The sequence below is a fragment of the Tympanuchus pallidicinctus genome, unplaced genomic scaffold, assembly GCF_026119805.1.
Source record: "Tympanuchus pallidicinctus isolate F22 unplaced genomic scaffold, pur_lepc_1.0 scaffold22, whole genome shotgun sequence".
Lineage (NCBI taxonomy): Eukaryota > Metazoa > Chordata > Aves > Galliformes > Phasianidae > Tympanuchus > Tympanuchus pallidicinctus.
The window spans coordinates 2,472,351-2,496,325 of record NW_026294739.1 but is presented as its reverse complement, the minus strand read 5'-3'; the positions used below and the strand labels follow the sequence as shown (position 1 = coordinate 2,496,325).

General features: G+C 49.6%; 2 protein-coding genes across 8 annotated transcripts in view; one reads left to right on the top strand and one right to left on the bottom strand.

Moving 5' to 3' along the window:
• STAG1 (stromal antigen 1) overlaps window positions 1-15,996 on the bottom strand; it is a 160,820-nt gene extending 144,824 nt beyond the window's left edge. For 2 of the 5 annotated variants that reach the window (XM_052687274.1, XM_052687275.1), the window contains exon 1: window positions 15,906-15,995. The gene's annotated coding sequence lies outside the window, so the exon portion shown is untranslated. Of the gene's footprint in view, window positions 1-333; window positions 1,106-10,934; window positions 11,080-15,905 lie in introns of those variants that run through there. The other 3 variants (XM_052687270.1, XM_052687271.1, XM_052687272.1) reach the window with 3 other exon arrangements.
• A 395-nt stretch (window positions 15,997-16,391) lies between these two features.
• Window positions 16,392-22,366, top strand: SLC35G2 (solute carrier family 35 member G2). Of its 3 annotated transcripts, none has more exons than XM_052687419.1 (3): window positions 16,392-16,522; window positions 19,597-19,670; window positions 20,325-22,366. In XM_052687419.1, exon 3 carries the CDS (start codon window positions 20,347-20,349, stop codon window positions 21,580-21,582), a length of 1,236 nt encoding a protein of 411 aa, XP_052543379.1. In that variant the 5' UTR covers window positions 16,392-16,522; window positions 19,597-19,670; window positions 20,325-20,346; the 3' UTR covers window positions 21,583-22,366. The 3 variants fall into 3 exon arrangements, with proteins under 3 accessions (XP_052543379.1, XP_052543381.1, XP_052543380.1); XM_052687420.1 differs by lacking the exon at window positions 16,392-16,522 and adding an exon at window positions 16,564-17,013; XM_052687421.1 differs by lacking the exon at window positions 19,597-19,670 and having other exon boundaries at window positions 16,431-16,522.
• Window positions 22,367-23,975: the final 1,609 nt, after the last annotated feature.

Below are 23,975 nucleotides of genomic sequence, written 5' to 3'. Positions count from 1 at the left end.
TTCCAGGCACCAGAAGGGACTCCTGGAGTCGGCTCCAGCCAACAGCGAGCTTCTCTTCTCTTCCTGCAGGGAGCTGCCATTACCTCGGCAGCAGCAAGCTGACAGGACAGCAAGGAGAGCTCCAGAGCAGGGTGCCAAAAAGCTTTCATCAGCCGAAGACAAGGAAGCTGCTTGATTGGGCAGAAAAGCGTAGGTTTCATCTCAACCATGATCCCAGGAGCTCTATGCCAGAAAAATCTCCAAAGATAACAATAATTGAGACAATAATTGAGACAGACAATAATTGAGTTTTGAGTCCCTCATCAGTGGAAGTATACAATTAAACAAACATACCAAGGATTATCTTTTCCAGTTCTAGCAAGAACAAGAGGATATCAGCAAGCGCACCATGCATGAGAGCAGCCCAGATCCATGTTCCACAGTATTTAACTGAGTCCAATGGAGAGATGTTCACAAGAATTTCCAAGCAGCTTCTCCTTGTGCACTTACTCTCACGGGTTGCAGCAGGGTTTTTCCTCATTCAACTTTAATGGCTGTTATGAATTAACATAGAGTCCTTATTTAGTGCTTAGAGCTTTTATAAACCTTCAGATTTTACTGGGGCCATTTGGCTCATTCAAAAAATTTTCTGCTTAACATTCCGAATTTGAGTACTTTGCCCTTGCAGGTTTTTCCAATAGTGGAACAGTTTTTAATATTACAGATGTGACAGGTTCTCCCATTTAATGTTGTTGAGCTCACCTCCCTACTTCATTACACAGCTCGCGCTCAATACCATGCAGATTGCTCGTGGCCCTTTTCATCATTCATTAATTACGTAGCTCAAGTCCAATACTGCTCTAATCAATTCTGCGTCTGTGGCTGGGGGAAACGACGAGGAATCTCACCTTCTATTCTTTAACTCAGCACTGCCTTTTCTACCATTTTAACAGTCTTCCCTTGCTTTGTAAATAATGTTTTCCAACACGGATGTACTTCAACGTGCACTTGTAAAATCTCTAACTGAACACGTTATGGCTGGAACCAACACCTCTGGGCGCTTCCAGACAGGAACACCATGACAGCCTGCCTGCTGGGCTCCTGCTGCCTGCCAGAGGCAACCAGAGAGAGGTGTGCTTTCAAAGCTGGGCAGCTCTAGAGCCATTTCCATCACTGATTTTTACATTTAGCAAAAATGTTCCTATATTGGCTCCTGATACTGCTAAAGAGACAAACGGCAACAAACCACCTTTTGGAATGAACCCCTTTAGGTTTATGGCTCCTCCTGTGCAAGACACCTTCCCTACCTGCAGGGTAAAACCTGGCTTTGCTCTGTGCTCAGAGCCACTGTTTTAAGATATGTATGTTGACAACAGCACTCCTTCCTGAGCACTGGGAACTCCTGAATACCAGACTCCCATAGAATTTGGAGTTCACTGCCCATTTAGGGAAAAAAAATCAACACTATTACTTGCTAGGTTTTACTACACTTGAGCATTCCATGTGTTGTTTTTTTTTTCCCTCTTGGTATCCTTTCAGTAAGAAAAAAAAAGGAATAAAATTGACTTCTAAAACTTCTTGTTTTTTGCACATACCATGCAAAACCAGCACTGACTTAACTCCACACAGAACAGTACCAGCAGCAGATCTGACATCTCAGCACAGCGCCTGCCTTCTCCAGGGGCACAGAAACCATTCAGATGTGGCTGCACTCATTCTTGCCTCAATTTGGTTTGTTTCAATTATATATACATATTTATATTTTCATATATAACCAGCTTTCTCACTGGTTTTACACTACAAATTGTAACATGTTGCACACAGCACTGAATGCAAATAAGTTCCATTTTCCCTGCCCTGCAGCATGGCTGCTAACGTCTTCTACCTGTGTTTGGTCTCAGAGCCCAAGCCCTCCTGGTAACACAACTCGTATGACACCAGCTAACAACAGATGACTGGTCAAGAAAAAGCACAAAAGATGACACTCTGCACGCATTTCTATCACGCTCACTAGCCCACATCAAAGCAATGTAATTAAGTTGCCACTCTCCTGCAGTACGACTGGATGGCCTCCCCTGCTTGCAGATGATGCAGTCACCACAGGGACATCGATGAACCAAAGATCAATACTTTCAAAGGCCTGTTTCTGTGTGACAGAACTGCAGCTTTTAATGAAAGATCTGTTTTAACGCCAACCATCCCAACAACGCCAGCAAAGCCCAGCAGTGCTGAGCACCCAGCCCTTCCTCTGCAGCCACAGTTCAGGGACTTCTTCAACACTTCAGTGCTCAGGTTCTATTCAGAAATTAAATGCAGTCAATATACCCATCTTCCATTCTGGATACAGTGGATAAATGGAGAGAAAGCCCAATGAGACAGTTCTTGGTTACATCGACATTTCCCGTGCTGAAGCTACAAACACCTCACCAGCATTCAGAGAGCAAAGCTAAGGAACTCGGGTTTTAAGCTTAACAAGTGTCAATAGCAATAGATACAAAAGCCTCTACCATCAGTTTTTGGTTATTCTGCAGAGCAGAGAGAGCAGTGATTCATTACAGCAGCAAGCACCACACAGCAGTTGCTGCAGCAGGAGCACCCATGTGTTCTGCGAAGCCAAAGGATACTCGAACATGAAAATCTTGGCAGAGACACTTGAAAGAGGTTGTCATGTTAAGTAGGAACTGACCTCCCTCAAAGAACAAGAGAATCATCTGCGAGAAGTGGATGATCAGACAAATTGCCAAAGGAAGAAAAGCCCTGAATGTAATTCACCAGAAAAAGAAGAACCTGAACATGCTGTTCAGCACAACGTTCTGCTAAAATACTTTTTATTTGTACATGAACTTTGGAAAGGACGTTTATTATTGACTGCTCTCTAACACGATGTTCATTTGTAACCTACCTGCCAGTGCCCAGACTTGCTACAACTAGGCTGCCTTACAAGCAGATGGAGGAGACGATCACTATGGTAAATTCTGTCCTGCCTGGTTGCCTGAAACCAACACACTGTTGTCATGACAAGCCCAAGGTAATACCAAAGGGGACACCTGAAGTCTGTGACTGCTTTTCTGAGCAGAGCACTCGTATTGTGTTGAACTGCCCACTCCGGGTCACGGAGGAAAATGGATCCTTGCAGTCAGAAAGACAGCAGCAGTTCTCACAGACAGGACTGGTGGCAGAGCAGCTGGTTGGCTCACTGGTCACATTCCTGCTCCTCACACCAAAACATCTACTTCCCTGCTGCCAAAGGCTAGAAGTTCTGATTCAAGCTGCTAAACCCCGTGCTTAGCCCTCCAGCTCCTGCTTCCAGCCACTGCTGTTCCACTCCATTCTAGCCTTCCTTTTTCTTAAACATCTTCCTTTCCAATGAGGAGGAGCTACAGATTAGGGACACACAGCACAAGCTTTCTTTTTTTCTGAAGATGGGGGGCTTTGCAACTATTAGAATTGACTTACTGATCAATAGACTCACAAAGCCTATCGAATGATGGCTCAAACACAGCCAATGTGAAAATCCTTTGGAGGAGTAGGAAACAGCTCTGGAGATTGAACAGGGAACAGATCATCTGAAGTCGAAACAGAACAGAGCAGAAGATAAACCAGCAGTGGAACTGTGCACTGTGCTCATGAGAGCAGAGCACAAGACGAATGGCTTCTGAAGCAGAGAGGTGAAGCTCAGGCACAGCGTAACATATGACTCTGTCAAGGAGTCAGAGGGCATCTGACTTTTCTTTTTTGCCTTGGATAACTGAGAGCTCTGAGAAGGGAAAGCAAACAAGAGATTGATGAATCTTCTCGACTGTTCTTCTAAGTATGGATGAAATACATTGCCAAGGTAAGCGACATAATACGAGCTGCATTTTAGAAGAATAAAGTACTGCTGACCTCTGAGTTGCAGCAATAGAAAAGAAATTCCTACTCTCAGGAGAACAGCCAGGTGAGTGGAGAAGCTGTTTGCTCCTCTACTACTTGCTGCTGCACCTGGGAAGGTGCTCAACTACAGAGCAAAGCCCCATTGCACTGAGAGCCACAGCACAGAAGCAAAATGCCAGCTGCTTTCCCACCTCCAGACAAACCTCAGTATCACAATTATTATACATGAGACCACAAACTGCTCTTGAACTCGCAGAGGTACCTGTCTTCCTGCATGCCTTTACTGACAACCACCACCAAACGCACAGCAGAGCAGAACACAGCTAACGTTGCTGGGAGCTGTGGGGTAACAAAGAGCACAGGCGGGGGAAAGGAAAAAAAAGCTGCTTCAATCACTGTCACCGCGGGTTTCTCAGTACTGAAAGACTCGTTCATCTGCTGTCAATTCGACCACCGTGGAATTCCAAATTCATGCAGAAAAGCAGAACGGCCGCGGTGGTTGGTGATGATTCCTCATACGCAGTCAGCGTCCAACAGCCAAGGGAACCCCACAACAGCCATCTGTTACAGCTGCACAGAGGCTGCTTCCCCACCGCAGCCCAGGCCTGCAGCACCCCGCAGTGCTCCAGGGGGCACGGGGCCGATCCATCAGAGGCCGGCACTCAGGGTGACAGGAGGGCAGCAAAGGTGACAGCGCTGATTGTCACCCAGTGAGATAAAGAGGTGGGAAAACACCGATCCACAACAAAAATACACTGCGAAACCACTGGGATGGTCATCAGTATCGATCTACAGCATGAACAAAAGCCAGGAAAGACTGAAAAACACAAAACGGTATCATTGCAAATTTAATTTTTCATCCCATTTCTATCAGCCCACAGAAAATTTAGCTTGTAAACACATTAAGAGACGATATCAAAATAAAAAAGGAATGAAATCTAAGTACAGCTCATCCCACGTGTAACACTGCACAGTACCACTTCCACACTGTGTCTAACTAATTCACTTCAAACTACACATGGATGGGGAACAAATAATGTTATTTGAAGAAGCTGGGACCCAAATAGTTATTAAATAAGTGTCGTTAATTATGACATAACTGAAAGATTGACTCCAAGGCTCAAACACACCCACAGGTACAAAAGTGGGCCTTCAGCGTGAGAGACGCGAGCTGCACACACAGTGCTGGCAGACAGCTATTACCCACACACATCTTAGAGGAAGATTTTGAAGGCAGAGACTACATTCCCATTAGATGTTCCCATTAAAACCCCTTTTACACTTTTTTGCACATTTTTTTTCACTTATTCCCATTTTTTTCTTTTTTTTTTCCCCTCCCACAAAGGTGCTTCTATACTTTTACCACAATCAAGTAAATCCTCTTGCTGTATTGCCAGAGGTAGTCATAAGGATTTGTACCACTTTATAGTAACAAAGAAAAGAGCATTTGAAAGGACGTAGAGAAGCTCCAGTACGCTTTCAGCAGCTTAACTCTCAGCAAACAAGGCAGCCTCTCTTTACCTCTCTTCATGAATACTGAAGGCTGCAGATAATCAAATGGCAGCAGACAACTGCACGGGACAACAGCGTCCAGATGGAAGGCCTTCATTCCCCCAGACAAGAGCAAGCAAGAAAGCCCCAGCTCCTGAGCAATCAACCACGGCCAGACAAGAAGCCAGACAAACATGGTATTGTGCCTCCCGTTAAGCAGGCCGGGCAGCTGCTTCTGCAGAGGGCAGATATCCATCTGTCCCATGCAGCTTCCCATCCTGTCCCTCTCGTTCCCCACGTGGGAGGAGGACAAACGCACTTTTCTGAATGGCAGAACCAACAGTGACCCGGGCACGCCGCCGAGCACAGGCAAAGACAGAACCTCCAGCACTGGCAAAGCCTCGTCTGAGCTGTGCGCAAGAGGAGCAGCTCTGAGCCTGTGCACAGCTCTCCAAAACACGTCGGCACAGAGCAATCCACCGGCACCTGCACACCACCAGCATCACAGCACGGTGCCCAGCTGGGCTCCAGGAGGCAGGAGAGGAACCGATGGGGGAGCGTGTGCTCAGCAGTGAGCGGGGTCAGGAAGCACGAGAACAAGATCTGTGAGCAAACATTGGAAACTGGGACACAAGACACACAATTTGTGTTAGAGATCCTGGGAGAAAATGGCTCATCAGAAACAGCTGGGTGTGACCAAGTCAGGTTATTACTGCAAAATCTGTCGGTTGCACAGCAGGAAAAATCAAACAAAAAAGCAGCGAGAATAAAAAGCACTGAAATAATCTGCTTAAAAAATGCAGTGGAATTCCCAGCAATTAAGAGATCAGACAAGCACCTGTCAAGATCATGGTAAATGACCTTCCCCAAGACAGAGCAAGAGACTAACTCAAGGTCTCTCCTTTTTTGTTGTGTTCAGCATTGTCCTGGAACAAAGAATGCCTCAACAGAGCTGGGAAGTAAAAGTAAAGAACCACCGCGTGCAACTTCTTCTTTCAATAAAGGCACAACATTAGATAGAGATCTCAGGATGCTACAGCTTTCATATCTCTCAGCGGCTGTAAGTGCCACGTGGATCTGGATTCCAAGCTATATGGCTGGAAATGCCAGCAAAACAATCAGTGAAAACGTTAAAAAGCAGAATGACTAGATATAAACACATTTTAATAGTCTCCCCAGTAATAGTTTTCATTAGACAAAACTTTGAAGGTAAAAATCTGTACAGGATATCTTCCCTCACTGGAGCATGCCCTGTTTAGAGGACAGAGCTGTGTCTGAGTGATGAATGTTCTGCAATTCTTCGAAAGCACACTGAGGATTCAAAAGGGAAACAACTGCAAGGCAAAACAGGAGCCTAGCTCTCTGCCTGCGAGCAAGCTGCTAGAGGGCCACAGAACCAATGTTACATTAAACTCTTAACCACCTCGACATGCTGAGCTGGGGGTCTTCAAGAAAACATACTGCAAAGCTACAACAGGAAAATCAAAGAATCACAGAACGGCCTGGGTTGCAAAGGAGCACAGCGCTCATCCAGTTCCAACCCCCTGCTGTGTGCAGGTCACCAACCAGCAGCCTTGGGCTGCCCAGAGCCACATCCAGCCTGGCCTTGAATGCCTGCAGGGATGGGGCATCCACAGCCTCCTTGGGCAACCTGTGCCAGTGCCTCACCACCCTCTGGCTGAAAAACTTCCTCCTCATATCCAACCTAAACCTCTCCTGTCTCAGTTTAAAACCATTCCCCCTTGTACTATCAAGAAAATTCTGATGAAGTGGAGAGTAATACAAGAGATTGTAAAGAAAAGAACACGAGGAGGGCAGGGCGAGCTCCATTTTTCTCATCCCATATAATCAGGATGTTTAGATTGAAAGAAAAAAAACAGCATTAAAGTCAGTGGACTCCAGCAGTGAGTGCACTGCCAGCCACCAACAGACAGCATCACCCAGCTGCTCCCCAGCCCATCGACCTCTCAGCTGCCATAAGATTCAGCACAGCAAAAAGGACAAGTTCCACGCACAGATGCTTCTGCTTGTCTTTAAGTGCACTCTGAAGCACTAACAGCTCAGTGAGTTCTCAGCAAGGCTAAAAGCAGTTTGCATTGTTCTTGCCCTTCCTTGAACACCACGCTCTGCCCTCACACAGCAGCGCCCTGCTGGCTGTGATCACTGTGCTGTGCTGCTGCTAGCTCAAGTTCCTCCTCTGCCAAAACAAATGTTCTCTCCCAAGCAAAGTTAGAAGAAACATTTGTTGACTGTGTTCACAGCAACTTGCATGCTTTGGAAGCAACGTGAATGCAGCACAAAGATACCAACAGCGAGAACTCAGTGACAGCACACAAAGAACTCAGAGCCTTGCTTCCCAGCCCTGGAAGTTATGTTTAAGATAGTTTGGTGCTCAGGGGACGCCTTGTGTTTACACCACAACAGACTGGTGTCTGTCACAGCCCCATCCTTCCTGACAAAACTGGAAGGATACAGTGTAGGTTACTCTTAGTGAGGCAGATGCAATCTGTTCTTTCTGTAAAAGCTGCACAACGGTGAAATCTGCTAAGTGCAGATCCACTCTGAAGAACCTATCTCATGGCCTCTGCCAAGCCAGCACCCACTACTTTGCAGATGCTTACACACCGGTCACTTCAGGGATTCATTCACTCGCAGCAGCAACATGCAGCTATCACGTGAAAGCCACAGAACAGGGCAGCTACAGCTCTTGGCTCTGAAGCAGGAAAACTCAGCAGAATTTTCCCTTTGAAATACTTAAGGGGAAAAAAAGTGGCCAAAAAAAAAAAAAAAAAAAAAAAAAAAGCCTTTATCTCATATTCAGGAATTAATTTGAATAACTTTTGTTGCAATGTAATCAGCCTGCAGCTCTGAGTCTGATGCAGGAATGTGCAGTGCAAGGTCTGCGTGCTGTGCAGAGCAGGATGCGATCCCATTGCCTGCTGTGGCCACATGACAGACGGCAGCAGAGGGGCAGACCGACACCACAGCAGCTGGCATGGAAGTGTGGGTGCAGCAAAGGGGTAGCACTGAATTCCTCCATGCAGGAAAACTGGCACCCAGGGATGTTCCTCAGTGCTTGCTGAACGCTGATGGAGACCAAACAGTGGGTGCAGCACACGGTGAGGTGGTGCCTGGTGTGTTTCAGCAGTGGCAACAGCAGTCATTTCCACTGGTGCAAATGTTTATGAGCATGGCATGCAAACTCATGTTTGTCCCTGGTGAAAACACAGAGCTAGCGGTGGTGACTGCTGGAAAACAGCAAATTCCCAGCTATGAAGCATTACAAACAATGTTACTGTGCTCTTTGTAGCTGTAGTAGTTGCTGTGGATATAAATGGGAGGCATTACTTTCAGAGCAACCTGTCCCTATTCCCACATTCTCCAATCATGCATTCATTCCTCTGCAGATCCCATAAGCTCTCCCTGTGTCACGCTCACCTCTCCCAGCAGCAATGAACCTGGCCACACATTCACAATTCCAACAACCCGAGTTAAACCAAGTGCGCCTTGTAACATCCAGCAAAGGCCGTGTGTGCTGTTCAGCAGTCTGTAGGTGAAGGGATCAGACCTGGGGAACTACAGATCAGTTCTGATTGCTCCACGCACTGAATGCTTTCTGTGATCACAGTCACAGAGAGTCATTATCTCGTGTCAGGAGCTTGAATGCAAACAGGACTTATAAAGGAGCAACAGGCTGCCTTCAGGACAAAGGCAGATACAATGGTTAAACTGCAGATGTGGGTGTTATCAAAGCATGACTTCAGGTCAAGGAAGTCGTTTGATGGAGATGCAACAAAGGAGCTGCCTGCCAAAAATATTTATGAGCAAGTAAGAGTTGAAAGGGTTATTCCCAGCTGCCTGTTTTACAATTACATCTACTACATCAGTGACATAAGAGAGCAGCCCTCAGAATCCAGCACAGAAAATGCAGGTGGTTTTTGGCATTATTTGGGCAGACACCGAGCTCTGCACAAAGGCTACGGACATTCCAGCAAGGGAAGCATTCCCGCAGGTCTGGCAGTCCCCATGGCTGAAGCCCTGGCAGAAGTCTCAGAGAAAACACTCTGAAGGTTTTAACAGGATACACCTTCAAGCTTCAGCAGCTTCATAAAAACCCATTTGCCCAGAGAAAATGAAGTGTCCGTGAAGTAATGGCATCTAAACTGATGGTCATTTGAGTTGTTGTAAATGGGACGTCATTGCCTCCTTGGTTTCTCACTCCTCATCAATACCCCTGCCTCTTCACCCCGAATGTCCCACCTGGTCACTGACAGAGCAAATCCACAAACAGTAACGAGAAACCAGAAGAGTATGGCATAGCAAAGAGCAGTTTGTTTTACCAGCTTTAATGGCTGTGGCAGTAACAAACATTTCAACTCAAAGACAAGGTGTTGCCACCTCAACAGTCAGTCCAGGAAGCACAGATGTGCACACAGCAGCCACCCAGCAGGGCTTTCACTTCGCAGCACCAGTGCTCAACCCTTCCACGTACTGACAGAAAGGCATGGAAGCATTCCTTTGCAAACTGTAAGACACAGCTTTTCTTTTCTGTTGGGAAGAAAAGCATGTATCGCAGTCTGATACTGAAACACACATTTAAAATGCCCTGCTCCCTGCATTTTTGTTTCCATTCCTTCTCCGGCAGCACTGGTAACACGGTTCCACTTGAACTGCAGGATGCTTGATAAGACCTGACTGCAAGTTCTCACTGTCATCCAGCATAAGGACAAGGACAGCACTGCCAGAATCCACACTGGCTGCTTTTAACGAAATACAACATGCAGCATCTCTCCTCGTCAGGGTCTGAACACATCCAGCGCTCTGCACAAGAGCTCAGTAATTAGCATTCAAAATTACCTACAACACATTTCGAGACAAAGGAAATTTCAGCACTGCCTTCACTGCTTTGGCAAAGAAAGCTGTTCCATATGCAGCTCATGGAGGTGATGGCTGTTAGAGGGGTTAAACAAACGACCCAGGTGAGGGAAGAAGGCAAGAGATGTGTGCAGACCTACAGAAGGGACACCACTCCTTCTGACCCAGCATACTGACCCTCTTCTTCTTCGGAAGATGAGAGAAATGATATTATTGGTGCATTTGATTTCTGTAAAGGCAAAGGGAACAATCAGCTGGAGCTTAGATACGTCATGGGGAGAGCCTCGAAGAGCTGAAGAAACACTCTGGAGCTGTGAAATAGGAAGGAGATGAAGAATGAACGAACGACGGTCTGGAACTACAAGGGCAGAGGATCCGAAACATCACAGTGTCACAGCAGCCCTTCAGAAGCCTTGGCAGCTATTTGTACTGCTTTAGCTCTCTGCCCTTGCTCACACTACCAAGCTGTACACATGCTCGCTATGTCTTGCTCTACATGATTTATTTCATCGTATTTATGGTAGCACCACAATTAAACATTTTCAAACTCATCCTACAGAAACAGACCTATACAACTGTATGCTGGGTGCACACCCCTTTCCCTGTTTTACTCTAATTCCCACTACCAGTAATTTTCAGTCCGTGGACCAATTCCTACTAAATTGAGCAAAACAAAAATCCCAGCATATAAGCTCTCATAAATTTACAACATTTACTTTTTAAAGGAGATTCTTCATTTCTCTTTGGCAGGTGTCGTTCTACTAAAGCAAGGCTGCAGGAAAACAAAGTGATGTTGTGAGACACCAAAGAAGCCACACAATGACATCCTTTGAAAATTCTCCCATGCAAAATGGTGCTTGCTCTTATGTGCTGTTAGAGGTTGTGCCCACCCTCCCCCCCAACAACACAATGTGACAGCCTAACGAGCCTGTTAATAGAAGTGATCCCAGAGACCAGCGCAGTAGAGAACAGATAAAGGACATCATAAGAAAGGGCACATCAGTGCTGCAGAAAAGCTGAATTTCACAAGCCTATGGGATTTCTCTACAAGATCTTGCTTATCCACATGCCTACTGACTCTTCTGGATACAGCCCACCTTCATTTCTAGGAGACACTGAACAAGCTTCTTCACAAAAGGCTCTTAGGGAAAATAAGCTGCCATGGCAACCACAGGCCTGGCACCAGGGGTTATCATGCCGTGGGCAGGAAACTGAGCAGGAACAAACGGCCATTTCTGACAGTGCTGATGCCAACAGTGAAGTCTCACAGAGCGGGAGCCCAAACTTGGAGGCGTTGGTAAGAATGTCCATGTGGAAAAGGAGGTAAGAGCTGAAGTGACCATCTGCTGGTAACATCCAGTTCCTCTTGGTGCTGCAGGCAGGGGCAGCAGCAAAGAACAGAAGAGCCAGCACAGACTGAAATGATGGTAAAGCTGGGTGGGGGGATCCAGCAGTGAGATACCGGTAGGAACACACAAACCCAGCCCCAAGCTGAACACAGCTACGAGGATAAGCACACACAGCTGTGCCCCTCCGCATCTCCCACCTGAGGAAGGTGGAGTTTTAACCCTCCAGAACAATTCCTCCCAAAGAACACTGTTGTGTTGACCTTGCATCACCTCTACAGCACCCGATTCAGGTCACTCACCTGACAGGAAAACCCCTCTCATTGCAAGCACTGAGAGTTTGTCAGATAGCAAACCCAACGGGAAAGGGAAGGGGCCTCCTGGAGCTGCAGCAGGCTGTCACATCAGCTCAAGCATCCCGTGCAATTCCACACGCAGGAACAGTTCCTGTGGGCCTGGAGAGCACTAGGAGCAGCAGTGCAAAGCCTGCACGCTTATTACTCACTTAGATGGAATTCATTAGTCATTTCCAGATGAACTTGTATTTTCCAGTTTTAAACACTAACACATTGGTGTCTTCCTGCTCCTATGGGATTCCAACCCTGAAAAGGAGAGGAAAGCCCCCTGGGAAGGCAGCGACAGATTCTCATCTTGGCATCTGACTTTTGTTTCCAAAAACCATAACACATGCTATTCCCTACTGTTAAAAAAAAACAACCAACATGCATTCAAGATGGGTTGTTATTACTTTTATTTTATTGTAGAAAATCTCTGACATTACGGAACACTTCTGACACACAGATCTAGTCCTGTGCACCTCCACAAAGAACGTTCTTATCCTATGAGCCAAACCATCTGTCAGAGCTGTTTCCCCTCAGCTAACCTGCCAGCACCACACCAGTGTGCTGTGTGCTCACAGAACACAGGCTCACTTCATTTATTTGTAGAATAAACGGCACTTATTCTGTGTGAACTCCTGCACAACAAGGACCACAGCTGCCCATACAGCGCTGCTCTGGGGAGCCACGGGAACAAGCTGCCTTCCAGCTGGGAGGGCTGAGCAGGGCACCCTCTGCCTCATCCCTTTTAAGGGGATGTTTTCTTCTGATACAAAAGCGCTTTGGAGGTTGTGTAAATGAAACAGACAAGGTTTATACCAAACCTATGTTCCAAACTGGGGTGTGTGGTATTGCCTGGGCTCAGATATCCTTTGCCAAGATATCTTCACTATTTCAAGCACGCTGTTGTTATTAAAAAGCATTCTAAAAGGTTTCCTGCAGAGATGTGAACCAAACACCTTTGCCAAATCATCACAACCTCAGGTCCTTGTAACACCAGCAAAGGACCCAAGTTATGGGCTGTTCTCACAAATGATACAAGTTGGCAAGTGGTGAAACCATCATCTGCACTGAGACTGCCAGCAATTAGGAAGTAGCTAAACCTGAAGGCTGACAGAAATGCCCCAGTGCAACTCAGCTCTTTCATCCAGCTGAAGGGGTGCTCACCTTAAAATAATTAAGGTCACACGGAGGGATCTTCCCGAAACAACACTTGCCTCAGGAAGTACATTTTCACACTGAGAAGTTGCAACATGGAGTCATAATGTTCTCTAAATCTCCCACTGCCTAGAGGAACAAAGAGAGGTCTTTCCACTCTGATCACATATTCAACACCAAAGCTAACCAAGTGAAATCAGTTTGGAAATGAAAGATATTGTGAAGAGTACAGCGTATCCCTACGTGCAGAACAGAATCAACAGAGCTGCATGTTGTGAACACAAACCTTGTCAAACCTCCCTCTCCTTTGCATGAAAGAAAACCAACTCTGTGCCTTTCTGTTCCCAGCCAATAGACAGAATGCAGTCATGCTGCAAACAAGCAGCTGGCCATTTGCAATGGGAGAATTCCAGAGCTCCAGGTTAAGTGAGTGATTGAAAGTAAAACACCCAAATTTCAAAAGAAATGAACAAATCACTGTGCATTTAACACCTTTTGGTTGTCACTGGGAATCCTGAAGCAGATCTGTCGGATTTAGAGAAGCACAGCCTCATTCCAGGCTTCGAGCAGTGCAGGTGGGGCTTTACATAAGTGTGGGCACTTCAGGTGCAGGGCTGGGAAAGCCACAGGGCAGAGGCCAGCTGCCTATCCTGACACAGCACCACGTCCAAATTCACTCTCTGCCACTCCTGCATGCTGTAAGCACAGGAGGAGCCAACTTTATTGCTCCTGGTATGTCTTGTGTCACCTGTAGAATTTTCAGATCTTCAGAGGGTGTTTGAGTCATTTCTGCATCCCAATGGAACACCATTTACAGATGTCATGGTGAAGGTATGTCCTTATCCCAGCAACAGGACTTTCCTTAGTAAGTCATCACAATTAAGCGTTTCTCTCCCACCACATCTTTTTACTCCTGCAGGCTCAACTGCCTGCTAAAATTGTATTTTAAACACCAGCATTTAGTCATCTTGTAGCATGGCAAGCCTTTGCAACAAAGGGAATGAGCAAGAAAGCAAACCTGAGGTATAAATTCTTCTTTGGGAAAGGGTATTTTCCAGTCAGGACTATTCACCCACTGAGTCCCTAAACATCCTGAATTGCTCATTCTGAGGATGCATCAAATATTTAATGTTCATAAACCTTCCCAGCTCTCAGGAGGTGCGCTGTGCATACAGCAGATGTGATATAAAATGTACACAACACGGACACAGCAGAGCATGGAGACCCCTTCCATAGGTCTGGGGATACCAGCTGCTCTGCGAACCATTGCCCAGCGTGCTGCTGTGCAGGTTTGGCCACATCAGTAGGATAAGGGGAAGCAGCATAAACAGGGAGCTGCCATGCGCTGAGGAGGTGCTCTGCATCCAAGCAGCTCCGCTCTGCACCGCTATCTCCGGCTGCTTCATCAGAGTCCATTGGTTGGGCAGTCCTACCAGAGGCAACCTGCGACACAGCTCCTGCTCTCAGCCATGGCTGTGCCACAGGGCAGTCGTGCTGGGGAGGTTTGCACCACAACCAGCACTTCCTCACAGCACCCACCAACAGCTCATCACAGCACTGCCAGGAAAACAAAGCGGCCTCTGGTTCCACAGGAACTTCTTTACATGGCCTTCTGACCCAGCGCTTTCCTCCAACCGCCCAATGGTTCAGACCACGGGAACACACACCGGGTAACTTTGTTACGTGCAGATGAACAGGAACTCAGTGCGGGGGCAGAACTACTTTGGGTCCAGGGAAACCATGGTGACCCTCCAGCACCGCACCCTTATCGCCACTGAGATAACACGAGAAAGTTGGGCAAGGCCTGAGATGTGGCACCCGCTGTGCCCACAAGGACAACCGCCTTCGTGCTCAGATCTGGAGAGCTTTCGTGCCTCAGCGAACAGTGAGACTGGACGAGCCCTACAGCACCGAGAGAGACACCGGCACCCACCGAGCAGCTCCGCTCAGTTCCGTGACGCGCACACAGCTGCCAGGAACGGCATTACTGGACGCCGCTGCAGGCACCGCGGCCGCTTTCCTCTCCCGCGGCGCGGGCGCTCGCGCCGTCCCCGGCAGCCGCTGCTCGGCGCCCCGGTACCCACAGGGCCGCCGCGCCGCGCCGCGCCGAGCCGCGCAGGCCCCTCGCACGGCAGCGCAGCGCGCGGCCCCGGCCCCGCAGCGCGGAGCTCAGCCCGCCGCGCCGTGCCCGCGCTCCCCCGGCGGGGCGTCGCACCGCGACCACCTCGCGGCTCTCGGAGCGGCGACGGCGACGACGGCGGCGGCTCCGGGCCGCGCCCCGCTCCCCCCCGCGCCCCGCCCCAGCCCTGGCCGCCCGCCGGCCGCCCCGCCGCCCTCCCGCGGGCCGGGCCCGGGCCGCGCGCCGCCGGCCCCCGCCGCTTTCCCTCCCCGCAGCCGCGGCTCCCGCTCCGCCGCCGGGGCCGCCCGGGGGGCCGCGCGGCGGAAGCGCCACCCCCGCTCCGCCCGAGCGTCCCCCGCCGCCCCCCGCGGGCCCGGGCCGAGCCGCTGGAGCGCCGCCGCCGCCCTGCACGGGGCCGGGCCCGGCAGCGGGAGAGGCCGCCGCGCTCGGCCCCTCGCCCCCGGCGGCCCCGGCGGGGACAATGAGATGGCGGCGAAGAGCGCCGCGCCCGGGGGACCCGTTGCTCCGGCAGGAGCCGCCCCGCCCCGCGCCGCCTCCTCTTCCCTCCCCTCCCCTTCTCCTCTCTCCTCGCACGGGCAGCGCCCGCTCCCGGCCCGGCCGCCGCGGAGACCGAGCGAGCGAGCGGCCCCGGCCCGCTGCCCCCGCCCCTCGCGCCTCCATCTTGGATCGGCGCCTCAGCGCCCTCCCTCCCCCGCGCCCGCTCACCTCGGGCCGCGCCGCGCCGGGCGGCGCCCCGGGAGCCTGCGGAGCGGCTGGCGCGCGGGGTCCGGGCGGGTGCGGGCCGGGGCCGGGGCGGCGGCGCTGGCGGGGGCCGCGCTCACCGGAGCCGCAATCCTAAACCGCCATCTGGCGGCATTTCCGACCGCCAATGGCGCAGCCGCCGCCGCGCGCCGGACCCCCAGCGCCCCCTGGTGGCCGCGCGCCGCCACTGCCCCGCGCCGCCGCCGCCGCCGGGAGGGGAGGGGCGAGGTGGGGAGGGGCGGGGGGCGGAGGGGCGCCGCGGGTCGGGACGGCGGCACGCGAGAGCCGGGCGCCGCAAACGTCTTTCGCGCGAAAACGCCGCGCATGCGCCGCGCCGCGGTCGCGTAGCGCCGTTGGGGCGCCGCTGTGGCCGAGGGGGCGGGGCGTCGTCCGGGCGGCGGGAGACGGGCGGCGGGGAGGGGACGGAATGTCGCGACAGAAGGACGGAGGGGCGGGGCCGGCTCCGCGAGGCGGCGGGGGCGAGGCCGGAGCGGGGGATGCCGGCCGAGGGCGCGGGAGGCCGAGGGCCGCCGGCCAGGGAGAGGCGCGCGGCGGCCGCTGAGGGCGGTGCGTCGGCGGCGGTAAGTGCCCGCGGGGCGCGGGGAGGGCAGGGCGGGTGGCAGCGGACGCGTGCGGAGCCGCACCGCCTGGTGCCGCCAGCGTGCGGGCTGTGCCGAGCGTCGGAAGCGGTGAATGAGCAGCGCGGCGCTCGCCGAAAAGCTCCGCTAGCGTCACTGCAGCTCCTGAAATAGGAGATGGAACATCTGTCCGCCGCCAGGTCGTAATAAAGTCTTCCTTCGAGTATCACTGATCTTTAATAAGTGCACGGATGTAGGCAGGCCGCCTGGACGGACAGATGCAGGTCCCTCCGGCAGTGTCGGTGTCACGGCACTGAACTGCCTGCCGCTCCAGCCGCGTGCCGCAGCCCGCGCCGCTCAGCCCGCAGGCTGGGAGCTCCGCGCCGGGCTCTGCTGCAGCCCGTAGGAAAAGCCGCGTTGCGAGGAGTCAGCGCGCTGCCGGCAGAAGCGGTGTGACGGCGGGACGAGCCGGGTCCCGTAACGGAGCCGTGTAGGTATGCGCTGTGCCTGCTGCATGCGTGAGCGGAAATTACTGGGCTGTAGTAGCCTGGTAGAGTTTGCTTACAGCCCTCGGACAGCCTTCCTCTGCCTGGGCTCGGGGCGATATCCCGGCAGCGATAGGAGCGTACTGCCAGGCCGGCATTGCCGGCGCGGGGATGGCTGGCGTCGCGTTTCTGACTTTGTTAGCAGCTGCGGTTGCCGTGCCCGCAGATCTGTCGTGTTACATTTCACTTGACTGCCTGATTTTGGCCTAACCTGCCATAGGTTGAGAGGATCTTCCTGTGGGGCTATTAAAAATCTTTGATGGTAAGCGGCAGTCAGATGTCAAAGGCTGAATTCCCCCAGGCATGACAGGAAGGCAAGCGCAGTCTCCCACTCCTCAGCACTGAATGGCACGCAGTCGTGGGTTCCTACCTATCTTGTAATTGCTAATCAGCGTGCATGTCCTGCTTTTGGTTTTTTAGGAGGGGTGAGGAGGGGTTCTTTTAAAAAAGAAGTCATGGTGTATTGTATTAATGGTGTGTGACACTCAGTGAGTCCGTTGTGATGGTTTGCACACCCATGGGAACGCGCTCCCATGTTGGCAGTCAGCGACTTGCAAGAGCTGCCAGTTTAAATGGGTGTCAGGTCGGTGTCTGAATCAAGAGTTTGTTTTGCTATGCAACGTGAGAACTTTGCACGGGATTTAATTGTCAGCCTTCTGTTTCATTCAACTTGAATTATACTTTTCAGAAGAAATGCAAATGCACCGTTTTATGTCTCTGGATACAAAGCAGAAAAACCCCACGAGCTTCATGTGATCTCCACAAAAGGCATTGGCAGAAGTGGCAAGTTTTCTGCAAAGGCTGTGTTAACTTCCATTTGTTTTAGATTTGCCTGCAGGACAACCACTGTGGGTTTGGGATATGCACCCACCTCAGTCCCCTCTGAAATTCTCACTGTTAAGAAATGCAGATGGCCCGAATGTACAAACAGGTGTCCTGTGAGACAGCAGAGCACGTCACATACCCAGTCCTGAGTCAGTGAAATGCAGTTGTGATTGAAGCACTGCAGGTTTTTTTTTCTCGTTGCTCCTCATTCCTGACGTTCTCCTTTCTGCTTTGCAGACCTCCCTGCTGCCAGTGCTGGTAGTGCTGAAGGGAGCGCTGAGCCGTGCAGCCATTTTGAGCTGCGTGCCCATCAGCCATTGTTTCCCTTCAGGGAGCTCTCTGAATGCATTATGCAGGTCCAGCACTACGTTTGCAAATGCATTTCATCTCTTTTCCCTTTTCTGTATTTGCTAGAAGAAAATGTCACCAAAACTCGGGAGAAAATAAAGATGCTGCAGTATGCTGACAGAGAAATGCATTTTGGGGGGGTTGTTATTTTTTTTCCATGAGCCAACAATTGCAGCATGTACTCATCTGTTTCTGGATGAGGACCGAGTTTACACAGGCTGGATCCACTGCTGCTCAAATAACAACACCTCGTGTGCACTGTTTGCATTTTTGTCCTCCCACTTTCCCCATGCATTGTGGAGATCAAAGTCTTCGTTTTAAGACGTGGGGAGAGCAAGGTAGAATAGTGAATATAAAACACAAAGAAAACACTAGGTAGGAAAAGCTGTGCTTGTAAAAGGCACTGCCTTCCTGGACTCATTCTGTTCATTTTGCATTTGCTTGTTAAAAGAATCTGAAATTAACAGCTTATCTAAAGAAAAAGCATAAGCAGCAGCAGATAAGACTGGGGCACAATGCTGGTAGTTTTTAAATGCCAGATGGGTTGTTCACACTGCCCTCGAGTGCAGCCGATGCTCAGCTCTTACCCTCTATTTACTCACCTTGGCATTTCAGCTGGTGCCTCTCAGGTTTCCTGCAGGATATATACTGTGCATTAATGGGAATCCTGGATCCTCCATCACTTAATGGTGTCCTGGGTGCACTTTCAGCCCCATTCCTCTCTGCCCCTACCAACCACTCAATCTAAGAGCTGGGATACAGCTTTGCTTGGGTATAAGCAAGGGGTTAAGAAACTCTCACCCTGACCAAAAGACTGTTCTTTCGTAGATACCTCCCTGTCATTGCCTTCTACGTGGGTTCTGTCTGCGGGTGTCCCTGCGAGGTGCTGTTTGCAGCCCAGCCCCCCCACGGCTGTCACGCACACCAGAGGCCAAACTGCTGTGGCCTGTGGGGCTGAGCTGCTCTCAGCTCCTGGGGAGGATGAACCCTCTTGGGCATCCCCTCATCTGCAGAGGTAAAGGCAGGACAGTGGGCATCAGATGGTGAATTTTCTTGTTATTAAACTGTAGGAACCTTGTGCTCACAAGCCACCATGTGTTCTTTAGATTAATTCACTCAGTAATTCCAAGATCAAGTTGAAGCATGATTTTAGCAGGATTACACTTGGTTGCCTTTTCCTTTTTTTTTTTCCTTCTCCAGCAGTGCTCCAATGTTACCAGTTGCAGAGGAGCATGGCCTCATAGCATGTCTCAAATGTTCAACAAAATCAGAATGTCTCATGCCTGCCTCGAGTGTTCTTTGCTAAGGTTGCTGCGCCCTGTTCTGTTTGGTATCAGAGCTTTTACTGTTTCTGTTTAGATACGTGGACAAAGATGTAGATGACGGAGAAGTGTTTTCTCATTCTGGCTTGGAATCAAACCTCTCAAGAGCAGGTAAAGTCTGCGTGTTTGTTGGTGTATTTGGTGGGGCACACTGCACCTCCTGCAGGAAGGTTCCATTCTCCCTGCTGCTGCCTGACTGAAGGGCTCTTTGCACACATGGTGCAGGGGACTGCGAATAACAAAATGAGCATTGAATGAGACTTGAAGAACAAGTCTGTTGCCAAGTCAGTCACTGGAAATAAGATGTGAAAAGAAGAAGGTATTTTAACATTGTCAAGTATTGTTCAAAAATGTGTTGTTTCTTGGTAGGCTGACTCGCTCAGGGGTACTGTTTCCCTGTGCTGTTCTCTGGGGGTTAGAAATGAGGCTGTCATCTCCTGCCAAACTCCTGTAATCTTTTAAAATTAGCAAGCAATTAACAAGTATAATTCATTACAGGGTATTTAGTGTCCAAAAAGCTTTAGCGAGAGACCTTTCTCGTTAGAACACAGACTGGGACGTTGTACAACCCATACATAATGGGAATGTGCCATTTTCAAGAGTTGGCAAATAAAATGGAGCTAAAGCAAAACCAAATACAATCTATGTGTACTTGGTCATGGTTCTTAAAAATAGTTTGTTATCACTAACAGCATTTGCATATTAATGAATCTCTCAGTATTCATGAAATAAAAAATAATGGTGCATCCCTGTTTTTTCCTTAAGACCAGGACATTTCTCTGAGGAAATGGATTCACCTTCCCAAAAATATCCAGTCAAAAAGCGAGTGAAAATTCATCCCAACACGATAACAGTGAAATATACATCTCATTATCCCCAGCCAGGAGAAGAGGGAGATGAGGATAGCAATGAAGACACAGGGGTATTTATGGAGGACAGTCCAAAGACAAGACTACTGAATGCTGGGAAAAAAAGAGAAAGGACCTTTTTTGGTACGACAGACACGCAGCTTCAGCCAGCACAACTGCCCAAACCCAGTGAGACGGGGCATTTCCAGAACTTTCCTGAAGGAAATATCCTGCAGTCAAGGAAAACGTGGATAGTCCTTTTTGGATCTGCCGTGGCTCACGGATGCGTGGCTCTGATTACACGACTAATTTCTGATCGTTCCAAAGTGCCATCACTAGAGCTGATTTTCATCCGTTCAGTCTTACAAGTGCTGTCCATTACTGCTGTGTGTTACTACCACGAGCCACCCTTTGGCCCCAAAGGGTACAGACTGCGGCTCTTCTTCTATGGGGTCTGCAATGTTGTCTCCATTACGTGTGCTTACACTTCTTTCTCTATAGTTCCCCCCAGTAATGGGACCATTATGTGGAGGGCTACCACTACAGTGTTCAGTGCCATTTTGGCTTTTTTGCTAGTAGATGAAGGAATGGCTTACGTAGACATAGTTACGGTAGTTGGCAGCGTGTTTGGTGTTTGTCTGGTCATGATCCCCAACATCGTTAAGGAAGAAAACTCTCTGCTGAGCACCTGGAAGGAAGCTTTTGGCTACACCATGACTGTTATGGCAGGCTTGACCACCGCTCTCTCCATGATAGTCTACAGGTCAATCAAAGATAACATCAGCATGTGGACAGCACTGTTCACCTTTAGTTGGACAGGAACGGTATGGGGAGCATCCACCATGTTCTTACTTCAGGAGCCAATCGTCCCGCTGGATGGAGAAACCTGGAGCTATCTGCTCGCCATCTGCCTGTGTTCCACAGCAGCCTTCCTGGGGGTCTACTACGCCTTGAGCAAGTTCCACCCTGCTCTGGTCAGCACTGTACAGCACCTAGAGATAGTCATTGCCATGGTCCTGCAGCTCATCGTGCTGCGCATCTTGCCAGGTACTTACGATCTTGTTGGGGGAGCAGTTATTTTGGTTAGTGTTTTTTTCCTTGCATGTTATAAACTGTCCTGGAAGAATTTAGGAAGGCAAGATTATCAGGAGATTGTGGATTCTTCCATTAAATGAACTGCAGTTTTGTTGTCTGGTTCTGGACATGCGTTACTGTTGTATGTGCTACGTGTGCGACCACATGAAAGTAACATATTCCAACTTTGTTGTGTCCTACTGTGCTGGTCAGGTCCTCTTTCTACTGTGTAACTTCACAGCTGATGTAGCAACGTTGGCATTTCCACACTTCTATGACAGGTGAATTTGTTCTAGCGCATACAGTCACTGTTTGTCATGTGATGAAAGGATATTTGTCTCCAGCATGGGGGGTAGTGGAGCACAGGACAAGTTGTAGGCCTCTTCTGCCTCTCTTACTCTGCTAAAGTAATATAGAGGCAGAGGGATCCACTAGCATCTGTCATTACTGTGCGCTGTGGGAGTAGGAAGATGAGCAAAAACATTAAAATGGTCAACCAGGGTGTCTGTATCCTCTGTAACACTTCTTACACTTTGGCTGTAATATTCCAAATGAAGTAATGCTAATAGTTCTGTGATTATCACTTGTGTTTCTGGTGTCTATATAAACAAGAGAATGTATCAGTAAAGCTTTTTGTGCTCTGTGGTTAGGCTTCTATCTGAACTGACACAGGAAGCCCAGACATCTAGAAGTGTCTTTCCCCTATGCCCTTGAGTGGATCTGCAATTCTGCTACAGCTCTGAAAGAGAGCTCCAGGAAAATTCCTGATAATAAAAGATCTACCTATGGAGCAGGGCAGTATTCCTTCTCTAGAGCCACCTTCTCCAAAAGAGGTTTCAACTATTAAGCAAGAGAGGGAAAAATAAAAGCTGCATTTGAGACTGAGGTGTGAGCAATGGTTTACAAGAAACAGCCTGGGAGGCATCTAGTGACTGCAAAACCATTCCCAGAACTGTCAGCCCTGAACACATTCTCCAACCCAAAGAAGTACTGCAAGCTTAGTGTCCTTTCAGTAATTTTCTGAGTCAGCGTGCTTGGGTCCTAACAATTAAAAAAACAGTTAAAAATTAAATGGACAAAAAGCACTGGAGTGTCATGGTGGCAGATGGCATTCCTGGCCCTGCTAACAGCTAGGAAAGAGAAAGACCTGCGTCCACAGTTGTGCGTTCTGCAATTAAATGCAGCCTAGTAATTGCATTAATCCCTACCACACATCTTTCCTACTCTGCCATGACCATCAGTAAGGAATGTGAGGTCAGGCATCAGAGGCATTTGCTCTCATCTTTCTCGTCCTTCTGGGAACTCCTTGGAACTGCTGGGAGCCAGATGAAAAGGCACAGCAGGAGTTTGAGCACACAGTGGGTTTGTTTTGCAGCGTGTGCCACCAGGCAAGGAGGGAGCCATCGCTGCTTACCAAGAATGGCTCAGTTAGTATATATGATCTGGTGAACCACAGCAATAATTGGGATAGATTGAATCTGGGTCCCTGAACAGAATAAATAGTAAAAAATAAATAATTAATAAATAATGAATAAATCTTCCTTGTTGGTAAACAGTCTGACAATAAAGAACACTACAAGTTCATTGATTCTGACTTCCTCAAACAGAACAAAGAAGACATATCACAGTATTTTTTCAGATGGAAAACCTGAGCCATCGCAAACTGGCCCTCAGGCTCCTGAGACCACCAGGGTAGCAGGGAGGAATGGGTGCAAAGCCCACCTAGTAGCAGGAGGTGTCAGTAAACACAGACACTGATGCTGTTCCAGATATCGAGGATATCTGGGAAGCAACTGAAAGGCAGGTGGCAGGCATGCTGTACCATGAATTCAGCACACCCTGACCATCATAGTGCCATGAGTAATAACCTCCCCCCACAACCTCAAGTTGTCTCCCTGGCAAGGGGTGCAGTGCTGGGACTTGGATTGGCATCTGCGTGATGAACCCAGTTGCTGTCTAGAGCTGAGACAAGGACTTGAGAAGTGGTTTGGCTGAGGGCATGCTGTGGCTGACATCTGAAACAGGAAAACGTTCCAAGTTGAGAGCTGTTCGGCCACTCAGAGGTGCAATTGATCCCGCTGGAATAAGCCCAGAAGGAAACTAGAAGATGAGAAATTGAAGGCTTTGTTCTTACCATAGTTCCTAAGCAGTCCCAGGACACTTTGGCCTCTGAAAATATCCCAGTATGTCACTATTGCTGCCCTGTGTTTTCCTGCTCAGGGGCAACACCAGCAGCAAGGAGTGATCAGGGCCCCCCCCTACTGCCCCCCCCCTGCCCGCTCCTCAGCACTGCTGGTCGTGAGCCCTGCCAGCTGACAGCAGATGGGGAGCCCTGGGGTTAGGGCTGCATTGCAGCCAGGATCAGCAGACACCTCCCCGTGCCAGCAGACTGTGCCTGCGGCGGTTCTGGGACACCAGTGTTTTCAGAGGGAAAAACCATCCCTCTTATGGCCACAACCAGTCCAGCTTCCCCCAAAACACCAGGGAAAATACA